We start from the raw sequence: 23,109 nt of genomic DNA, 5'->3' as shown, positions 1-23,109 counted from the left end.
CTGATCCAAGGCCCCCCACGAAGCCACTCTCTCAGTGGATGGCAGCTCATTTCCTTCTCCATTAAATGCAAACACTCCCCATCTGGCTTTGCTTTGGAGCAGTTATTATCGGTAATCAGCCATCAATTCATCCCTAATGATGCGACCTGAACATATTGCGGGGTGGAGCCTGGACCACATCTGCCTTGCAGGGCTGCATCCCTGGGGGTCTGCCTGGCCTCTGTCCCCTTGCACCTCCCCCACCCTGCAGGGCCATTCCTCTACTCTAGGGCATTCGCTGCCTTCTAAGATGGGTCCCCAAGACCAGCCTTAGAGGTCAGCAGTGGCCTTTCCTGGGCCTCTGCAGCCTGCTCAGATCTATCCCCTTGCTTGGCCCAAACCCTGAAACTCTATCTTTAGAGTCCAGGCGTCTGACCCCAGGCCTTGTGACTCCCTAGAGAAGCATGGTCTCAGGTTTCACTGAGTGACAAGGGACTCAGGAAAGGCAGAGGGGGGACAAAAGGCTCTGTAGGTCAATTCACCCGCCTTGGTGAATATGTTGCTAGGCTGAGCTGAGTTCCCAGCAGGGAGACTTGGCTACTAGAGGGTTGACAGGCCACATTTTAAGCCAGGAACAATGCTTGAACCCAAAGGGGTGAGGGCCAGCCCCTGGCATTTTCTGTGCCTGATTTTTGGAAAATTTGGGGGGATGCTGTGACACTCCTCTGGGTTCCACTGTAAGGTGAGGCCATTACGTTGCCGAGGTGTGCTGCAGGCAACCTTGCTTTGCTTCTGCAGGTTGGGGCAGAGAGCTCCGCATGTAAACCATGAGCAAGTGCCATGGGGTGGAAGGACTGCAGAAGGAGGTGCCTGGGTGTGTGCCCAGGGTGAATCTGGCCTCCTAGACTTGGATAAAGAATCCTAAATTCAACCAAGCATGGTGGTGCACGCCTGTAATCCCAGCAGTTGGGGAAGCTAAGACAGGAGGATCATGAGTTCTAAGCCAGCCTCAGCAACTGAGCGAGGTCCTAAGCAACTCAGTGAAACCCTGTGTTATGCTCAAATTCGGGACCCCCAAAAGTCCACCAGAGACCAAGATCGATGTAAACAGCAAAGAGGTGTTTATTGCGAGCTAGCTCGGTCCTCTGCACACACACAGCAACTGGTGACACTGAGAGGCCCCAGCCCAGGGTTTGCAGCTGTTTTATACATTCTTTGGAGAAGGCAGGGACTTCACATACATCATAGCATCTATTTAGCAAATCATCACACACCACGGGAAAATCAAATAACAACTCTAAAACATGATTAGCACATTCACTGGTGGGAACAAGTTGGGTAGGGGTGATTGGTCAGTACAAAAGGGGTATTCATTTGAACTGATTGGTTTAAGCCAAGAGGGGTGTATGTGCTGAACTACATGGTTTCCCAACTTGTTATCAACCACCATAAACTACTGGGAGGGTCATCTGGCATCCCAGGTATTTCCCTGTCTCATGCTGACTGGTGGCTGCTAGGGGGCTCTATGGATCCCCACCTAGTCTGACTGAGTCAGGGACACCTGGAGCAGCAGATCTCTCCTGTTATTTGTAGATAAACAACTTAGCAGGGTGGGAATGTGCCTAGGAGTGCTCTGTGGGTTTTTCAAAGGACAAAGGTGATGACCCTTCCTTGGACAGGCTTTGCTCTGAGATAGAGGCTGGTTTTTCACTTCCTCCTTGGACAACACAACCACTGACGTTTTACCGACCCTGTGGCTACCTGGAAGGAAGACCACATTTCCCAGATTGCTCTGCAGTCAGGTGTGGCTATGTGACTAAGTTCTGACCGATGGGATATAAGCAGAACTTCATCTGTGACTCCCAGGAACAGTTCCCCAAGACCAGAAGGTGTATCTTTCTTCTCTTTATCATCTGTACCAAGTGCAAGTTGGATGTAAGGGCTGTGCCTGGAGCAGTCATGCCGAGCACTAATGTGAAAAGTATATGCTAAAGATGAGGCAAGTTTGAAAGATGCTGGGATACTGAATGATCTCATGAAGCCACACTGACCCCAGACAGCCTGACGACTTCTTTAAAATAAGAAAGAATTAAATTTCTGTCTCTCTGAAGCCGTTGCTATTTTGTAGTTTTGACTTTCTCCCACCTGCAACCAGATGTAAAATCTCCACATGACCACTGATTTCTCCCTGTGCGGGCACTGGGCTGAGGTGACACATTTTGGCTGTGACGTAAGACTTTGTAAAGGTTTGTGGAAACGGGTCAGCTTTAAGTTCAGAAGACAGGCGCTACCAGTGCACTCGGAGAGGGCCCCAGGAAGGGGAGAGCAAGAGGATGAGGCCCGGGTGTACTCGTGAATGTTAAAGGCATATTGAACAAATTAGGTGCAACAGGATGGATTGATTAAGGTTTTTCCTCCAGATAATGGAGACATTATGGCCTTATCTTAGTCCTTTAGTTCCCTCTGGGCACTTCCTTCTCATATGGCGGGGGTGAAGAGGGGTGAAAGTGCATGTATATAGAGGGCACAGGGAAGTTCCTGGTGCATCAGGGACCTCAGTGGGCTGGTTCTCACACAGGAGCATAAGAATCAGGTGGAGGCCAAGTTTAAAAGTTAAACACCCAGGCCCCAGCCCCTGAAATTCTGTCTCAGGACACTGCAGGGCAGGGCTCAGGAACTGTATACAAGTAACACCTCCTTCTGAGGGAATTTTATGTGGGTTTCCTCTTTGAAAAACATAGCTCTGAGATCCAGACCATCTGTGCTGAGATAGCTGCACTCTGTCTGCTACACTGTCCACTGAGTGCCCAGTGCCGTACATTGCTGGTCTCAGGGGCTGCCCAAGCATGTCTTTGGCATTGAGAAGTGATGTGAGTTGTGGTGGTTTTTTGTTTGTTTGTTTGTGGTGGTGCTGAGGATTGAACCCAGGGCCTTGTGCATGTGAGGCAAGCACTCTACCAACTGAGCTACATCTCCAGCCCTCCATGTGAGTTCTTGAGCAGGAGTGATCCAAAGGACACACTTTCCCTTCTTCTGGCTCTGCTGCCCTGGAATCTGCTGCAGGAGAACAAATGAGATTTCAAATCCAACAGGAATAGAGGTTCTTAAAAAAAAAAAAAAAATTAGGTTCTCAGGCTAGCATTTTGGCCCTATTCTGGCTCAGCCTACTTTCTGACTTGGCGGCTGGAGTGTGATTGGCCCACAGTGAACTCTAGATCAGAAGTCATCTTTTTAAGCCAGGTGTACTGTCATACACCTATAATTCCAGGGAAGCTGAGGCAGGAGGATCACAAGTTCAAGGATAGCCTCAACAACTTACCTAGACCCCTGTGTCTCAAAATAAAAAATAAAAAGGATTGGTTGGAAATGTAGCTCAATGGTAAAAGTGCCCCTGGGTTCAATCCCCAGTACCAAAACAAAACAAAATGAAAAGTTCACAAAGAATAAATAAAGTAAGTCATCCTTTTAGAGACAGGGACCTGAGTTGTTGAGAGAAGAGGTCACATTCAGTCCTGAGACCTGTGGTGGGAATGTACTCGGTGCTTCACGTGGATGTGGCTCTTTCCTGCATCCTCAAGTCCTCTTACAGAGGCTCAGCATCTCTCCCTTCAGTGGGCACAGTGGCTCTGCTTGTCACTCATGGGGGAGGAACTTGAGGCTCTCAGAGTTTAGATTTTTTTTTTTTTTGTACTGGAAATTGAACTCAAGGACACTTAACTACTGAGCCACGTCCCTAGTCCTTTTTCATATTTTACTTAGAAGCAAGTGAAAAACCAGCCTCTACCTCAGAGCAAAGCCTGTCCAAGGAAGGGACATCACCTTTGTCCTTGGAAAGACCCACAGAGCACTCCTAGGCACATTTCCACCCTGCTAAGTTGTTTATCTACAAATAACAGGAGAGATCTGCTGCTCCAGGTGTCCCTGACTCAGTCAGGCTAGGTGGGGATCCATAGCAGCCCCCTAGCAGCCACCAATCAGCATGAGACAGGGAAATACCTGGGATGCCAGATGACCCTCCCAGTAGTTTATGGTGGTTGATAACAAGTTGGGAAACCATGTAGTTCAGCACGTACACCACTCTTAGCTTAAACCAATCAGTTCAAATGAATACCCCTTTTGTACTGACCAATCACCCCTACCCAACTTGTTCCCACCAGTGAATGTGCTAATCATGTTTTAGAGTTGTTATTTGATTTTCCCGTGGTGTGTGATGATTTGCTAAAAGAGGCTATGATGTATGTAAAGTCCCTGCCTTCTCCAAAGAATGTATAAAACAGCTGCAAACCCTGGGCTCGGGGCCTCTCAGCCTCACCAGAGCAGAAGTGGCCCTGTCTAGCCCACAGACCTGTGAGGATAAATGCTTGCTGGTATGTACAACTGGGCCGTTATTTTTATTTATGACATAATACCTTTGCAGCAGTAGCCAATGATCCATCCACCTGACTAGACATTCTCTTTCCTTGTCTGAGCCCCATACAGTATTTTCAGTCCTTTCTTTAGATAGGAATCACATCTACTGTCACTCAGTATTAGGTTTGACTGTGAACATCAAGATCAAAGTCTCAGTAGTATAAACAAGAGAGGTTATTTTTCTCGCACACCAAGGGTCTGGAGTGAGTGAACTGTCCATGGTGGTCCTGGACTGGGGTCCTGAGCTGGAGTCGTTTGTGTTCCAGAGGATGAGATGTCATGTGGCCAAGAGGTGGCAATCCAAGGGGCCAGAGGAAACTGGAATGTGGCCTGAGCTTCTGGCCTAGCTGTGTCAAATGTAATGAAGAACCTGTTTTCTAACTTGCCTACCCAGAGAGAGGATCTTTTTATGAACCTTCAGAACTCAAGGATATGTGCTAGTTGTCTTTTTTGTTTTTGTTTTTTACTGTGGTTTTTGAAAACTTTCAAATATAAACAAAAGTAGAAAGAATGATACAATGAACCTTCATGTATTCATCATCCAATTTCCACAATTACCAATCACTGCCAATCTACATGGGTATAGTTTAACCTATACTCGCACTCACCTGTCCCTTCTCCTGAGAACCTTCTAGACATCATTTAATGTCATCTGGAAAGCGTCTGTAAATATGAAAGTTGTTTGTGTAGACATCATCACAATACCATTATCCCATCTAAAATAAAACAATTCCTTGGTATCAGTAAGATGGAGTCAATGTTTGCCTTTCCCCAATGATTTTTATAGCTTATTTGTTCAAATCACATTTCACAAAAATCTAAACATTGCATTTGATTGATTAAACCTTTATATCTCTATAGGTTCCCCCTCCATCTCCTTCTTTCACCTGATTACTTATTTTTAAGAAAATGGTTGGTTTGTCTCAGAGAGTTTCAGATTGTATCCCAAAGGCCCTTTTTAATAAATCTCTCTGTGTCTTGTGCTGCCTATAGATTGGTAATTAGATCTGTAGGCTTGGCAGTTTCAGGTACCATTTCCTAGAATGACTACTTCAAGGTGGGGTGTATTCTATCAGGGGACACATTATGTCCCATTGCTTCTCTTTTCATCATAGTAGCAGTGTTAAGGGTCTTTACCTAGAACTATTACTTTGTTAGGATGATATTCTCATTTTATCATTTCTATTTAATTTATTAATCAATACTGTGTGTGTGGGGGGGGTGGGTGCTGGGGATGAAAGCCAGCAATTCATGCCTGCTAGGCAAGTGCTCTACCACTGAGCTACATCCCCAGCCTTTTTTTTTTTGTAAACATTTTTATTAGTTATTGATAGAGAATCGAACCCAGTACCTCACACATACTAGGCAAGTGCTCTACCACTGAGCCCCAACTCCAGCCCCATCCCCAGCCTTTTAAATTTTATTTTAGATAGGGTCTCACTAAGTTTTCCAGGCTGACTTTGAACATGTGTTCATCCTGCTTCAACTTCCCAAGTTGCTGGGATTACATGTGTGGGCTACCACACCCCGCTAACCAATACTTCTCTAAAGAGAAATGTCTCCTATGAAATATTTTGTTATCGCAAAATAATTGAGAATATATGTGGAAAATATGATCAGTGCTTCTTTCTCTTTACTTTTTTTCTCTTTAATCCCCTGAGCTTCATCTTCTAAGAAAGCCATCCCACAACATTCCTGCTTCCACCCCTTCCCAGGACTTCATCATTTAGCTCCGCTCACTGTCAGGGCATCCAGAATCTTCAGCATTTCACCTGGGCAGCCAGCTGCTCAGACAATTTCCCTGCGATGCTGGAGAGGAAGATCCTGGAGCCTGGGTATCTGCTTCGTATCCTGTTGGCCCACACCTGAGTGAAGGCTGAAGTGCTTCCCCCAGTTTGTCCCTTGTACTTCCTGTGCACACAGGGTTCTGCGACTGTGCATGGGACCCATGAGTAAGCGGTCCTGTCCTCCCTGCTCCCATCCATGTCATGTTCCCTATTCAGCCTCAGGTCTCCCCCCACCCTTTTGGTAGCAGGGATTGAATCCAGGGGCCCTGAACCACTGAGCCCCATCTCTAGCCCCTTTTAAATTTTTATTTTGAGACAGGGTCTCGCTAAATTGCTGAGGCTGGTTTTGAACTGCCTCAGCCTCCCAAGCTGTTGGGACTACAGGCGTGCACCACCATGCTAGGGCCAGCCTCAGGTCATTGAGCTCACTCAGCTCAGGCCTCTACTGCTTCCCTTCCCCTTTCTCTTTTTTTCTCTCCTCCTCTTCTTCCTTCCTTTCCCCTTTCTTTCCTCCTCTTTCTTCTACATGTACTCCCAGGCCTTGTTTATGTTTTGCTTCCTTGACCCAGGGCTCCCTCGTTTTCTCAGTCCATTACAAATGACTCCATTCTTTAGGGTCTCTCATCTCACTCTGTCCATCTGAAGGATTTCTTCTCTTTCTTTTTCTTTTTGCTTTGGTACTGGGGGTGGAGTCCAGGGCCTCATGCATGCTAAGTACTCTACCACTAAGCTACACTCCCAACAGCCAAAGAATTTCTTGATTACCCATAGCCACTTTGACTTCTGCCTGCCTCGCTATCATCCTGGGTTATGGACCGTCCCTCTGGATCACTCTTTATTTTCTTGTGTTTGTGACCTGATCCCCAGAGGGCTGTCAGTGCTAGAGGCCATGTTCCTCTCTGAAGCAGGCTGCATCTAGAATCTCAGCCATATTTATCACAGGGCTGTAGTGACACTAGTCATGGTGGGTTCACTGAAGCACATCTGCTTTGCACTGATTCTGAAAGCTGTCTCCAACACAGTGTGGAGAAGAGCAGGAATTCTGTCATCAGTCTTGGAAATATTTGATGTCTATGTGACTGATGTGGTAGATTCCTTTTCATTTGTTGATTAAAGGACATGGTGGTTGTAGCCTGGATACGATATTGGGCTCTACAGGAGTTGTTCTGTAATCAGATGCTTCTGGGCCCCAGAAACATGCAATTGCTGTAGGTGGCTGTAGTGGAGCCTCAGAGAGTGAGCAATCAAAGTGTGGGGCAGGGATTACTGTGACAATGCTCTGTCTACATTAGAGGGTTGTGTTTTTCTGTTTTGGGTCAGGAAGTATAGATGGACCTTACCTTTCATATTGTATTGTTGAGAGCCACAGCTGAGTCGGAATGGCACCTGGCATATTACCAGAAGGAGTGGTTGAGAGGTGATGCCAGTGAGCCATTAAGATGATGATAATTAAGTTAAGCTGTGTATAATTGCTGTGACTGGATGATGCTGGATTGAAACAGGCTGTCTATTCAGTTGTATATGGACCCCTGCTGTCCTGCAATAGGGCATCACCCCCATTGAGCCGCCCTATTGCAGGACAGCAGGAGTGGGGCGCTGCCCTATTGCAGGGCAGCAGGAGTGGGGCGCTGCCCTATTGCAGGGCAGCAGGAGTGGGGCGCTGCCTTATTGCAGGGCAGCAGGAGTGGGGCACTGCCCTATTGCAGGACAACAGGAGTGGGGCGCTGCCCTATTGCAGGGCAGCAGGGGTCCATATACAACTGAATAGACAGCCTGTTTCAATCCAGCATCATCCAATTGAGTTCCCCTTGAGTCCGGTTGAGCTCCCGCTGGGATTCCTGGAGAGTTCGCTTTGGTTGGTGAGGTTCTGGTGGAGGGAGTTCCGGTTGGTGTGTGGTGTTCCTGGAAGGGCCACGTGGGTGACATTCATGGGAGTTCCTGTTTGTACTTACAAGTGCCTGGTGGCGGCTTGGTTATTTTGTGCCCAGCCTGACTGCAGCATTGTATGATTCTGAGTCTCACATACCAAGCCCCTAAACACGTACTAGACATTGATTTTGGCAAGGGATGGAAAGAACATGCAAAGCCCCTATGAATGGAATATTTTTGCAAATCTTTCTCTTCTCAGAAATCTGTTTCATTGTACATCTATGGACTTTAGTTAATGGGAGTGGCTGGAAAAACAGCCATCCTGACATGATGGTGGAAAATAGAAAGCAGGAGCAAAACTAGAAATCTGTTTCTAACTTGGCCATAAATATTGTGACCTTGTTCACAACCCCGTGTCTGAGCCTCAGTTTCCTTATCCATAAAATAAGTGATGGGTAAGATAATAATCAAGTTTCATTCTTGGAGTTACAGCTGTATTTATACTTTTAGCATTCTCTTTAACATTTACAGACACCATAGTATCTCCTCATTTTGATCCTCACAATAAATCTACAAGGTAGTAGATCTGGTAGACATTCTTATTAGGCTTATTAGACAGATGATGTGTTGAGGCTGAGGAATGGAGGTGTTTGCTCAATATTTCATTAAAAATGAAACTCTTCCTCCTGATCCACAATAATCTTAGCAGGAGGCTCAAGCTTGTGAACGGATATATAAGATACGTAAAGGGTATAATTGTTAGATGGACTTGTGATTTCTCTCGGTTTACATTGCTGGTCTATCCTTTGATGTGATTGCTTTTACCTGTCTGGTGTTCTGTAATGGTATAATTTACACTAAATGTATTAAATAGGCAACCTTAAGTATTAGCTGGGTGGAGAGAGGTGATGGGCCAGGAGAGATGGACAAGGAAAGGGCAAAGAATTAAAAGTGGAACAGCCAGACACTAGTGGGAGTACTCCACCAGTATTACTTAATTCTCATGTTAATCCTAGGAGGAAGGTTTCTCACTATGCACATTTAACAAATACTGAAACCAAGATCTAGAGAAGTTAAATAACTTGTCCAAACTAAAAAGTGTTGGAGCCAGGATGTGGACCCAGGCAATCTGATTTCTGATTTCAGAGTTTGTACTCTAACTATTCTTCTATTAAGGTCATGAGGCTTTGTGAGCTGCTCTAACAAAAAGCCAAAATAAAATAAAGAATGTCCTCCCAAAGCTAGCAAGATTTCAGAGGAATAAAGGAACTGACATACCATTGACAATGACTTTCATCTTTTTAAAAATATGTGGGGCTGGGCTTTTGTTGCATGCCTGCAATCCCAGTGGCTAAGGAGGCTGAGGCAAGAGGATCACAAGGTCAAAGCCTCAGCAACTTAGCGAGATCCTAAGCAACTCAGTGAGACCTTTTCTCTAAATAAAATACAAAAAAGGTCTGGGGACGTGGCTCAGTGGTTAAGCACCTCTGGGTTCAATTCTCAGTAGAGGGGGAGATAAATAGCAATATGTGGCAAGAGCTCTAATGCTTTCTATATTAATTTAGGAATGCTGATCCTAGAAGTGTATTCTATAGCTCTGTTGGTAGAGTGCTTGCCTTGCATGCATAAGGCCCTTGGTTCAATCCCCAGCACTACACACAAAAAAGAAATATTCTAAGTTTATAGTTCCACAAAAGCAAGAAGCCATATTCATGAAGAAGTTTACTGTAATAGTGGAAAACAGGAACAAATTAAGTGTCCTAGAATAAGGTATGATCAAGTAATTTCACAATACATTCATAATTTCACATACTATGTATATCATCTGTTTTTAGCAAACTCTTGTTGGAGTATTATGCAAACATTTAAAATGACAATTACAAAGATTTGTAGAAGATCAGGAAAATGTTCCCTATTTAATATTTTAAAAACAGGATAAAATATGTAGATTATGATGACAACTCTGATATGAGTATGTATATTAACAAAGCTTGAAATAGAATAGGAAAAAATTCTAGTAGTTAGATGTTAAAGTCATTCCATTTTTTTTTTCACATTTGTATTAGTGGTGGCATTGTGTCTACTTAACAGATAATGAAAAGAAGAAAAAGCTGGTGGCAGTCATGGGTAGAAATGATTGTCTCAAGTGACCATTGGGTGGATTCCCTTTGGCTCCATCCTTGAATTCTGGAGGCAGCCAGAGGGGTTCAGGGTGGGGCTGGGGGTGAAAAACTAGCCTCTATCTCAGAGCAAAGCCTGTCCAAGGAAGGGACATCACCTTTGTCCTTGGAAAAACCCACAGAGCACTCCTAATCACATTCCCACCCTGCTAAGTTGTTTATCTGCAAATAACAGAGAGATCTGCGCCAGGTGTCCCTGACTTAGTCAGGCTAGGTGGGGATCCATATCAGGCCCCTAGCAGCCATCAATCATCATGAGACAGGGAAATACCTGGGATGCCAGATGACCCTCCCAGTAGTTTATGGTGGTTGATAACAAGTTGGGAAACCATGTAGTTCAGCACGTACACCCCTCTTGGCTTAAACCAATCAGTTCAAATGAATACCCCTTTTGTACTGACCAATCACCCCTACCCAACTTGTTCCCGCCAGTGAATGTGCTAATCATGTTTTAGAGTTGTTACTTGATTTTCCTGCGGTGTGTGATGATTTGCTAAAAGAGGCTAAGATGTATGTGAAGTCCCTGCCCTCTCCAAAGAATGTATAAAAATGCTACAAACCCTGGGTTCGGGGCCTCTCAGCATCACCAGTTGCTGTGTATGTGCATGGAAGACCAATCTAGCTCGCAATAAACACCTCTTTGCTGCTTACATCGATCTTGGGTCTCTGGTGGTCTTTGGGGGGTCCCGAATTCGAGCATAACAGGGGCTGGGGCTCGATGGATCCCTGAGCTTGTGTAGGAGAGAAATGATTCTGCCCTGCCACTCCCTCTGTAACTACGGAAACAGTCTAGGCCAAACTTGTCTTCCCTTTGCTTCACCACACATCTCTGATTCTTCATTCAAGTCTCAGAAGTCTTACAAGACATTTTCTTGGAGTCAACTCCAACTGCTCCCCCAACTCCCACACACTGGCAGCCTTCCCCATGCCCTGTTTCTGTGGCCCATCTCCGCACACAGCAGGCTGTGGTGACTGCCTGATGACATTATTGAAGGCTCCCTCTTGGCTACCAGGATTGGGATCCCAAGCTGATCTGGATCTCCTCCCTGTACCCTGACTCATGCTCAGCATGGATTGCAGGAATGGCCCTTTCTCCTTGTCTCTAAGAGTGGGAAGGCTGGGTGGGGTTAGATTCTTTCCAGCTTCACATACTATGTATATCATCTGTTTTTAGCAAACTCTTTAAATAAAGGAATCATTGGGTTTTGAAGAGAAGCCCCAGAATAGGAAATGTCTATGGTTGGGCCCCCAAGTATTCCCTGGCTTTGGTGTGGACATTGAGTCTGGTCTATGGTTGAGTTGGGGGTTTTCATGGCAGGTTGACTAAGTGTGCATGAAAATGCCCTTAACAGTCCACTTGAGAAGAGGGCTTCAGGATGAGGGGTCTTCACTTGTTTTGTGAGTACCCAGATGGCCAGCCACAGCCACACCGTGACATGCTAGCTTTGCTACCACAAGTGAATCTGCAGGAGCCCCATTCACATATCTGCCTGCAGACTGTGGAAGTGGGTGTGTCTGTGCATATGGTTGGGTATGCCTGTGTCAGAGTCTGCGCTGGGTAGCCCTGAGTTGTGGACAGTGTGTCAGTGTATGAACTGTGAGCACACATCTCCGTGAATGTGTAGTTTTCAATTCAGCAAATTATTGGGAGCTTTCTGTTCTGCAAGAGCAAGATTGTGGGGTGTCAGCTTGAGTGTACAGTCTTACCTGTGTCTGCATTGTGTGTCCCCTCTGTGTGTCTTTGGGAATGCGTTCTTGGCACGTGTCCTGCCTTAACAAGGCGTTTTTTCGCTGTGTGTGTGTGTGTGTGTGTGTGTGTCTGTGCAGCAGTGCCTGAGTCCTGTTTGCAGCTGCCTGCTTGCTTTCCAGCTTCATTTGTGTCCGCAGTCAGGCACTGCACGTGCGCCAGCCTCCATGCGCACGTCCCTGAGTGACCTGTGCGCGATGTGCAGGGACCTCTGGGTCGTGTGCACTTTGTACGCTCGTGTCTGACTCTCTGCACTAACGAACGCACCTCCACATGTCTGAGAGCACGTCCTTTTCCATATGTGCACGTTCCGTGTGCACGCCGCCCGTGTGTATATGCGTGTATAGGGGCGCTGCGCGCGCGCTCCGACCCGCTGGAGTCCAGGGACCCGCACAGGGCTCCACGCGTCCCGTGGGGGTGACCCCTCCCCCGTGCGCCCCGCAGCAGGCCGCGGCGATTGGCCGCTCGCTCCCTCCTAGCCCTTACCCCTCCCTCACCCCCCCCCCCCCCCCCCGCCACCCGCGCGCCCGCGGTCCCCGCTGTCCCCCGCGGTTCCGGCGAGGCCGCGCCGCGCTGCGCTCCGCTCCCATTGGCTGCGCGCGCCTTTGTGTGGCGGCAGCTGCGGCCCCAGCGCCTTTGAATGTCGAGAGGGGCCGGGAAGGGAGCCTTTCCATGGGCCATCTGTCTCCCCGCCAGCCGCCGCCCCACCGCCGCCCGCGCCCCGCGCTCCGCCTCCCGCCCCGGCGGCTCCCGCAGCCCCGCCGCCGCCCGCGCCCGCGCCCCGGAGCCGCGCCACAAAGGGCCCGCGCGCAGCCGCCGCCGCCGCCGCCGCGCGAGGAGCCAGGATGGTCCTGGTCCACGTCGGCTATCTCGTGCTTCCAGTGTTTGGCTCTGTGCGAAACAGAGGTATCGCTTTTTCCTTTCGGGGTCTGCTTCCGAGCTTGGATCGCCGCAGGCACCGGGGCGGGGGCGGGCGCCGCGGGCGGCCGGGGGCTCAGGGCACACCCGCGAGGACGCAGGGCGAGCGGTGGCCGCTCCCCACACCCTTTTGGGGAGACCCCCGAGTGTCGGGGTGGCCGCCCTCCTGGGAGCTTTTGTAGTGAAGTTAGGTTTTGGCGAATTTGGGTCCCTCCCTCCCTAGCCCCATTTTTTATTCTTTGCGGCGGACGTGGTTCCCCCAAATCACAGCCCCTTCCCCTAATACCTAGCCCTGTATGATCGAAAGGAGAGATATAAGACTGTGTGTGTGTGTGTGAGGAGAGAGAGAGAGAGAGAGAGAGAGAAGAGAAAGCATGCTTGGTTTTCTGTAATTTGCTTTTTTTTGAAGTCTATGTGTTTTTTCTGTTGTGTGTGTTTTGTATTTTTTCATTTTTTGGTTATTAATACCGATGGCTTGTGAGCTGGGATCTGGGTATCTGCCCCATCCCATGCCCCAGCCCCCACCCTCTGGTGGGCACTTGCACGATTTCCCGTCCCATCCTTTTCTCTCCTTTAACCCATTTTATGTTATTACCCTTGTGCTGTGGCCCTGCTCATATCCCCCTCTCCCCACTTCCCAGTTGTCTTTGTATGACAGTTGCATTTACGGGTTCAAAATGCTTGTGTGTGTGTGCGTGTGTATGTGTGCATGCATGTGTGTGTGCGCGCCTCAGTGATCAGACGTGCGCTGCCGTGCACCCCTGGGTCCTGCCGGAGTGGGGTGTCTGGCCCTTGGGTGTTGCGCTGTGTGTGAGGGTGAGGTGGGAAGCTGCCCCCATGCCAGGCCTTTGCCCCAGGCAGCGGTTGACCAAGCAGCAGGCCAGCGCGGGCTTTGTTTTTAACTGTGATATACGGGGTGTGTTTGCACGGTCCCCTTTTCCCACATCCCCTTTTCCTTACATTCTGCTACAGCAATAGCTTGATTTCCCTCTTCTTCCCCCACCCCACATTTCTTCCATTTTCTTTTAATCAAATATTCCCACCTCCCAAAGCAAATCCAAGATGCATTTCATTTTTTTTTTTCTTTTTGTATTCTGCCTCTGGACTCACATTTCTCTTCTTGGAAATGTTTCTTCTCTCCCACTCCACGTCTGCTTAAATCCCTGCTGGCTAAGGCCCTCCTCTCCCACCCCCTCCCTCACACACAGAATGATGTCTTCCCTCTGCCGACCTGGCTCCTTCACGGAGCCAGAGTGGGGGGCGGGGTCGCAGGGCCAGCGCTTCAGTGCGCCCCAGGGGCCGGATTGGGCCAGGCAAGGAAAGCCCGGCCCTCCTTCTTCCAGCCCAGCTGTCCCCAGCCCCGCGCCTGTCCCCAGAACCCAAAAGGCAAGGTTGGCCCCCTTAGGCCTGTTTGAACCGCAGTTTTTTTGTGTGATGATAGAATGATGACATTCTGCATTTATCAAATCTTTTTTTTTTCTTCATTGTGTAGCTCAGTGAATGGTCAACTCGCTGCTGTGCGCGCTGTGACCCTTCTGCCTCGCATTTAGCTGTATTGTGACACCCTCTTAACCATTTCCTGTCTCCATCTGAGGAAGGCATTGCTATTTAAGCTGCAGTATCCCCTATCTCAGGCCAGTCTAGGTGGGGGGTGAAGGGGTTTGTGAGGAAGAAGGGGGGGTCTGCATGAGACTCTTGGAAATGCCAGCCCCCACCCCCAAAGCACAATTATCTCTTATTACTTGGCATTTCCTCTTAAAACGGGTGTGGAACATTACACTAGGCAGAAATTCAAAAATGATTAAGAAGGATGTTGAGCCTGAAAGTATAATTATCCTGATTAAATCATTATCATCCTCATTAATACCACCAATCTCTAAATACCATTGCAGGATGCGGTTTCATGTTTTGAAATTCAAATTGTTCAGCTGCCTTTAAATTTTATTTTTAATACCACTCCCCCCCCCAAAAAAAAAAAAAAATCCCAACAAATCAAATTCTGCCCGTCAGTCAAAGTTTACTTTCATGGCAAATGCCCACAGGAAATTTAAGGGCTGAGGGGTGAGTTGGGCTGTGAGTAAAATTTAGCACAATGTGCTAAGAAATCATGACCTTCCGATAGAGGATACTAATGCTTAACTCAACAAGGTCCTAAACCACAATCTTCTTGTAAAACTATTAGATAGTCTGCCAGCTTAAATCTGTTCCTTTTAGTATCCATTGTAGTAGTGTAGGATGTAGGCCATTTCAGAATAGATGCAGAGAAATAACCATTTTTGTATCTTCATCCTGTTTAGCCGAATACATTGCACTGTAAATCCCTGTTAAGTGGATTCCTTTTGCCTTGGCATAGAGGCTGCAGCACCCATTTTCCAGTTGTCCGGGTGGCCATTGGCTGGCTTCCAGGCAGCACCCAGACATAACTGAGGATTGCATTTAGTTGGAGGCAAAATTATTTAATATCTGTCTGTTAAAAAGAAAAATCTTTGATGAAATGGCAGTTGCTGCTTTCAAGCCTCTGAAAATTTGGTGTACCAAGGTCTCTGGCTTAAGGGGGAGCCGTGGCCATAGGGTCTTAATTATTTAATTGTATAATGTCAAGAGCATCTTTGGACATCTGCCCTGGCCCTCAGAACTGCCCCTTTAACAGCCGGCTCCCTTCTGCTGCTTGGCCAGCCAGACCTGCTCAAAAACTGAAACAAAACAGCAGCAATCATGAAAGAATAAGGCCCCTACTTCGAGGGCCCTTCCAAAATAAAGTCCCAAGTAGCCTCCCCAGACTGCCATTTGGCAATCTGAAAAGAAAGAGGAAAAAAAAAAAGAAAGAAAAAAAAATCTCAGCAAAATGGTTTTCCATTAAACAGGGGTAGCGTGTTCTGCTGTGCTGAATTACTTCCTGTTCTTATTTTGTGGGTAATTTTTTCTGTATCAAATATCCTTTTGGTTGTGTATCTTTTTCACCTTTTCTTGTACTAAAACTAAAGCATGATCTGTATTTTTTTACATCCCCCAGTTGACACTGTACAGCGCTCGGTTAGAGATGTTACCCCGCTGAACCGTACTGTGGTACTGTGGTCGTGCAGCCCGGGCCATCTGCTCATTGTACGCTGCTTTTGTTCTGTTGCCCTTCCGAAGCATGGTGGGCCCAGCCTTTTTTTTTGTATCGTGTGCATGACGACATTGTTACACACAGAATCCACTAATACTAATATACAATCTCTCAATAAAGAACTAGTTTTCCTATATTAACCTAGTGTGCTTTTTCTCTTGCTGTTTTCCCATTTATTGTCGTATCCCGCTGTTTAGATTTCCCCCTTGCTTTTCTATTCCCACCCCTCACCCACCACCCCCACCTCCCATTGTAAGATTTGAGTGAATGCCTTTTCTTTTTACTTTCCTTTTTTTTTTTTTTTTTCTCGTGGTACAGATATGGTGACTTTAGTCTCATCTAGTCCATATCTTTTAACAATAGAAGTCTGGGGTGATGGGAGAGGTCAGTTGCTCTGTCACCCTGAAACAGCTCAACTGCTAGAGAGGGCCCCTATCTTTGGCCACCTGTATATTCAATAGCCTCCACATTTCATGTTAGTTTCCAAGTTACACAGGCACTGAGTGTCTGTCGCTGGTGAGGGAAGGGGAGATGACACCAAGGTTGAGAAAAGGGATACTGTTCTTAACTAGCAATCTTGTAGCATTTCAGATTCGCCTGAAAAACCCATTTTGAGTTGTGTTTTAACTTTTCTGTTTCCTGTCTCATTGATTTACTGTCCTTATAAATCATGCTGGGGGTGACATGTGACATGTAGTGGAAGTCATGATTTGGAATTTTAAAGGACCCTCTTCAATGTGCATATTTAAATTCTCAGGACCTACAGTGTAAGTTGGGCATTGAGATCCTGGATAAGGAAGATATTTCAAACAGAAAGCGAGACTACCCCTCCCCATCCCGGACAGGCAGCCCGATCTGGTTCCCTAGGAATAAGCAGGTCTATGCCCTCTGCAGGCTGCGAGCTGGTTAAAGCTGATTATAGCCCGCTTGCCTGACAGCTGGTCTGTGACCCTAGGGCCTCTCTTAGGAGAAAGCAAGCCAGATCTCCGCCATTGTCTAAGTGTGTGTGTTGGAGTGGGGGTGGGGGAGGTCAGGAGGGAAGTCAGGACCTACCTTCAAATTGAATTCAAAGAAGAACCCTTAAAATATGTCTTTTCCCTTTAATTGCATTGGAGGAGCCAGTGGAGAGGTATTTTTTTCCTCCAGAGTGGAACCTGATTCCAAGCATTTGTCAATTTACACCTATTCCATTTCAGCCCAGAACAAGCCTTGCTAAATGAAGCATCATAGACACGCAAGGAAATCAGTTGATTAAAGAAATTCATGGTTCCTTCAAAAGGTCATCATTTTGAAGCTGTCTCTGTGTTGGCGGATGTGCCTGGTCCTCATTCCTCTGGGCTCTCTCCCTGGCCTGCCCCCTGTCTTTCCCCTGCCAGCAGGCACACCCTGCCTGACTACCCTGCCTGACCACCCTGCCTGACCACTGGGCTTCCTCACCTCGTGTATTCAGGCAACAACTCCCCTCTGAATCATGGTGCCCTCTCGGCTCTGGCCCTTTGTTCTCCTGCTCTTCTCAGCCCAGTGGGAAAGCTGAGCTGATTTACCGTGACACATGGACACACATGGATGTTCCGGGCAGAGGCAGGTGCTGTAGTGTGTTCAAGAGGGGATACGTAGGTCTACAGTCTGTTGTGGATTTTTTTCTCCCTCTTCTTTAAAAAAAATTTTTTTTTGTTTTGTTTACACAAGACTTTTGATTTTGTTCCTTGTTGGAGAAATCAAAATAAACCACCCCCAATTCAACCTCTGCAACAAAAAAACTCTCCTAAATCAGGTGACCAATCTCATTTTTGTCCTAAAGATGACATCATTAGCCAACTCTTTAGATTTTTTTTCTCTAAATTAGTGTTGTATTTGACAGTGCTGTTTGAGGATAGTTTAGTAGCCTAGTAATAATATAGTTGGGGTTAGTGGGTAATTATGTTTTAACAATTTATCAAGTACACACTATATTTCACCCAGGTTGTCAGAACTAAACACTTATCATATTAAGGACTGGATGATTCAAGAACTGCAAAGCTGTTGTACATTAGGTATATTCTCTCAACCTTCTGACACATATCTGCTTTAATAGCTTTTGACTCTAGGATCTTGGAAAAGCCACCTGTTAGGTGGACTCTCTGCCTCCTACTCTGTAATAAGATGGAGCACAGCTTTTGTTTACAGTTCTTCTTTCTGAACTTGAGGACTTCTCTCTTGACTAGCATCAGATAAAGCCTACTTAATTAGTGAGTTTCCTTAGATAACAATTTCTCACAAACCAGCAAACACTTTTAAACATTTGAGGTTAGGGAAAAAGGTCACCGAGAGAGCTGGAACCCTCATATGCAGACGACAGAGCCTAAGCCATCTCTCTCTTGCAGTTTTCTCATTTCCTGCCCCACCCTTTGCCTGTGTCCTCCTCATCTTTAAATAAGCATCCTGCAGTGTCACATTAGAAAACTTGGTGGTTTCCTAGGCAAGCGTAGCTACAGCTCTGTGCTGGATTCAGTTCATGGTGGGGCTCTTTCCTGGGGGGAAGGCCATGAGACAACATGCCCTTCACTGATTGGGCATGACTTTGGTTCTGTCAATTCTACCCACCATGGGTGCACAGATTGGAGGAACACTCTTGCCTTAGTTTCTCTATTAATCTAAAGAGCTTTTTAAAATTCTTGGCTTAATATAGTATGAATGCAAGTTAGTATTTATTAGTATCTGGTGTGGTTTAGCCACAGCTGAGCCAATATATTTCCAAGAGATTTGGGGGAGGGGCAGGCTTACCTTGAAAGGGACTCAGATTTTCAGTATAATTTTTTAAAACTCTTTTTTATAGTTGTAGATGGACAGCATGCCTTTATTCAATTTATTTTTTTTACGTGGTGCTTAGGATCAAACCCAGTGCCTCACACATGCTAGGCAAGTGCTCTGCCACTGAGCTACAGCCCCAGCCCAGATTTTTCAGGATAATTTAAGAGTGAAAAACAAAGTGGACCCTACAGCTGCACCCCTCGCAATGCCTGAACCTCATGTGCCCAGTCATTCATTCATTCACTCACTGGTTTGTTCATTAGTTAATGAATGTTCATTAAATACCTGCTTGGGGCTAAGCACTGTGCTAAGGGGGATGCAGAAGAAAGGGGAACCTTCAGGGGTTTGTGCTGAGGCGGAGAGAAGACTGTGTAGGAAACCAGATGCTGTCTAAGATGTCTCAGCTGAAGCATCCAAGTGAATGGCAAGACATCCTGGCCAGCGAGGCAGCGGGGAGCAGCCCAGGGTTTTGAGGCCTATCCTGACTAGAGGGGTGAACGTAGACCATAGCTCTGAGCATCATCTGAACAATGACCATTATGGAACCCTCCTGATAGGGTGCGTTCAAATCACGGGTCACAAGCAGGAGCAAGGACTAGCAGTTGGCTGCCTCTTCCCCTCTCCAACTGTACTGGCTTGAGGACCAAATAAAGTGAGAGACGACCTCAGGGTGGGGTAGGACAGTCAAATGGTTAGCACATAGGGGTGGAGAAAGAGGGGAGAGCACTAGGTGGGAGTGGGGAACAAGTGAGTTTTGGGCCACTGGGCAGTGGCTCTGCTGCTTTGTTAAGAATGAAACATAGAAACATGCACATAAGGAGGGAGGGGGAGTGTGGGTGGGTTTGTGGATGACAGGGGCAGCAGGGTCATTGTCCTTCTCTGAATGGCTCTCCCTAGGAGCCACACAGCAGGAGGTCTGCAGAATGTGGGGAAAAGGCTGCAAGAGATTTGAAAGCCTTTGAAAGTAGGGCTTGCTCCTGTGGCCACTGGGAGCTCTCTGGGGTCAGAGTGTTTAGATAGCTTATTCTGTTGATGACAGAAGGGTAAGACTAAGGGGCTAAGGCCAGGGAGGAGGACATGGCAGGCTTCTAGGGATGATGGGGACCCAAACCCTAGGCCTGGGGAATGGGAAGAGGCCCAGCATAAAAGATCTTACCTCAAGGAAGGAGCAAGAAGGACTGAGTCCATGCCGGGGGCAGCTGAGGGGCAGAATGTCTTTGGCGTGCCTGGGAGAATATATGGCCGGCCATGAGGACAAACCAGGAAGATGGGAGGAGCAGCCAGCTTTGGGGACAAATGAGTCCAGCGTGTGGATAAATGTAGAATTTGGCAGAGCGAAGGGCGTAGAGTCTGGGAGTAGAGATTTCTAGTACTTTTAAACGCAGAGCTCCAACCGGGGTAGGAAATGAACTGCAACAGTAAAAATTCTTCATATTTGCACGACAGTCCCTCAAAACATTATCTCCAAGCCCGACATCCCTGTACTGAGTGATTTACAGGGCTCTTTAACCCTAGGAGCAGCCTCTCCTACAAAGTTAGCCCCTCAGCAGCTGTACCACTCTGCCGTGGTATCTCATTTTGAACAAGTTTTACTGAATTTCCTTCTTTCCAAGAAGCAAGACCGCAGGACAGGCAAGTGCCAGGATTCTTGCCTCCATGGATTTGCAAAAAGATCACTCCCCCCACCCATGGAGAAGGAGGAGCAGGAGGGGGCCCACCCTGGATGGCAGAGTGGGAGACCAAGGCAGGGGTGTGGTAAATGGGACAAGGTCGAGGGTGAAGGAGAGGCAGGGCTCTGGCCTCAGGATTGGTCCTTGTCTGCAGAGAGGGATTTCCCCCAGTCAAAGGATTCAAGGCTCTTCCTCTTCCATTATCTCACTTCCTCCTGGACTTAGCTAGTGAGAAGGTAATTCTGGTGGAGAGGGGAAAACTGAGGCCAAGAGTGGGGGGAGGCCCCTCCCCTCAGCTAGTAACGGGCTGAGTCATGTGACTGAGAGCTCAGCCTCGGCTTCCGGCTTTGCCCTCCACAGCTTTCAGGCTGCCAGGACCCATCAAGACTAGACAAGCCCCAGGGAGCCATGCCTGTGACACCAGGAGAGGCCTCTTCCCAGCTCATGGCCTGTCAAGCTACAAGGGAGTTTAAGTGCCCTGCACCGAGCTTAGAGATAGACAGGGGCTGGCGTATGTGGGTGCCTGGAAGACCAGAGAACATCTTGGGTAGGAGAGATGCAAGGGGCTGGGACCTGGGGTGGTGAGTTCTTTAGCCTCAGGTGCCACCTCAGAGGAAGCCTGGCCAGCTCACTGGGGGCCCCTGAGGGTGGTGCAGTCTGTGCTCTGATTTCCATTGAAATAATAGGTATCTGCTTCCCAGTTTTGCCTCAGCTGTGTCTTGAGCATATTTTGCATCTTTTTGTAGATACTTTTGATGCTTTCTCAAATTAGATCTCTTACATCATGGAGGTAGTATAATTCCATTTTGGAAAGTTGAGAAAGGAAACCAAAGGGGAAATGTCTCTTAGGAGCCCAGCCCCTGTGATCACATGAGTGAAATTCTTTCCACCTTTTTGCTCATACATTTGTGTGTGTTTTGTAGATCTATAATCATGGTGAATATACAACTTGGCAGTCTCTCTTTTTTAATTTAATATTACAGCACAAACATCACTTTTAGTCATTGCATAGTATTCCACTTGAATGGTGGCTTAATTGTCAGGGCTGGTGACTTCTGATGTACTCAGATTGCCACAGGTCACAGGGACTGTCTGTGCTAGTCCACCCCTGCATGCCTTCAACTGTACTAAGCCATGTGGGAAGGAGGGCTAGTGGACTGGCCCAACAGGCCCCAAGCTCCTCTGCTCACCAATAAGTTCCATGGGTGTGCAAGATAGAAGGGCCTGGGAAAGGATTAAGATTGGGATAAACTCTTTCTGTGGTCTGGATTCTGGCCATTGTTCTGCCACAAACACCCACTGTGATCTCTCACTCTTCTTTTTGGTACCAGGGATTAAACCCAGGGGTGCTTAACCACTGAGCCATATCCTCAGCTTTTTTTTTTTTTTTTTTTTTTTAATATTTTATTTAGAGACAGGGTCTCCCTGGGTTGCTGAGGGCCTCATTAAATTGCTGAGGCTGGCTTTGAACTTGAAGTCCTCCTACCTCAGCCTCCTGAGCCACTGGTATTACAGGCCTGCGCCACCGTGCCTGGCTGCCATGGTGATCTTGAGCAAGTCCTTTCCTCCCATTAGTTCTCAGTTACCTGTCAATAGGCTGAGTCCACGGTTGGTGCCTTACGGGTCCTGTCACATGAAGTAATGCATATGCAACCGACGGAGAAACCAGCCAAAGGGAAGAGTAATGATGGTGACTAGCATCGTGCACAATGGAAATAGTCCTGGCTTGGAGTCCTGCTCTGTCAATAATCACCCGTGTGATGTTGGCCAAGTCTGACTGCTCGGCCCCTTCACTTTCTATCTGCCAAGGGAGATAATTGACCTAATTGCCCCTTCCTGCTCGGAGAAACTGTGACTTCCTCCCGATGACAATAACTTATGCTTTCCTTGCTTTTTCTCCCTCCCATTGGGACAGCAGCCACACACTCCTCAGCACTCAGTGGCACGTGCCCTTCCCCTGGCCTGGTCATACAGCACCATAGTGGGAAGGGAGCAGTCATGGCCTCTGCTTCACTGGTGGCCCATCCAGGGCTGTGACTGCACCAGAATGGGGTGCTGGGTACACCCCAGGGCTCCCCAGCCTGAGTTAGGGTTGGAATTGCTTCTGCTGTGCCTCTTGTTGGCCTAGACCAGGAAGTTGCCTTCCTTCAAACTTGCCCTGAGGTGCGCTGCCTTGGGGCAGGGGTGCCCTCCAGGAAGTCCCCCAGCCAACAAGGGATGGTGACATTACCCACATCATGGTTTGGCTGCAACAGCGCCAAGGCGCATCCCCAGCTTTGCATGTGGGCCTCCCAGGCCTAGAAGCGGAAGTGGTGGGGCTGAGTCAGCGCCCACCTGCTGTGGGATTGGGTGCTGAGCTCTGGAGGCAGAAGGAAGCCAGAACTGAGCCAGCACCTGTCTCAAGGAAGGCAGGAAGCTCCAACAGCAGCTGCTCCCCTTGGGGCTGACGGGGTGGGGAAGGGGTGGCTTGCTCCTTGTCCCTCTAGTCAGCTTAGCTCTGGCGCTCCTCCCCCAGCTGTCAGGACTCCCAAGCCACCTCCTTCTGGAGAGCTAGGGGCCTACCCCTCTCCCTGACCTCAGGGCAACTACTTCTGCTACCAAGTCCTATGGGAGCTGATGGGCTAATGCACCCACTCCCACCTTGGGCTGC

General features: G+C 47.8%; 1 protein-coding gene and 1 non-coding gene across 2 annotated transcripts in view; one reads left to right on the top strand and one right to left on the bottom strand.

The window, feature by feature from the left end:
* Window positions 1-2,882: 2,882 nt before the first annotated feature.
* On the bottom strand, window positions 2,883-2,955 carry Trnav-cac (transfer RNA valine (anticodon CAC)). Its single transcript has one exon. It is a non-coding gene; the product is annotated as a tRNA-Val (tRNA).
* A 9,862-nt stretch (window positions 2,956-12,817) lies between these two features.
* The window catches only part of Ark2c (arkadia (RNF111) C-terminal like ring finger ubiquitin ligase 2C), a 100,615-nt gene continuing 90,323 nt past the window's right edge, over window positions 12,818-23,109 (top strand). Inside the window, exon 1 of the mRNA XM_076837212.1 lies at window positions 12,818-12,878. Coding sequence (XP_076693327.1) covers window positions 12,818-12,878 — 61 coding nt within the window. The remainder of the gene's footprint in view (window positions 12,879-23,109) is intronic.

Source organism: Callospermophilus lateralis, chromosome 17 (assembly GCF_048772815.1).
Source record: "Callospermophilus lateralis isolate mCalLat2 chromosome 17, mCalLat2.hap1, whole genome shotgun sequence".
Taxonomy (NCBI): Eukaryota; Metazoa; Chordata; class Mammalia; order Rodentia; family Sciuridae; genus Callospermophilus; species Callospermophilus lateralis.
Note: the sequence above shows the minus strand (reverse complement) of the source record. Positions and strands in the feature narration are given on the sequence as shown.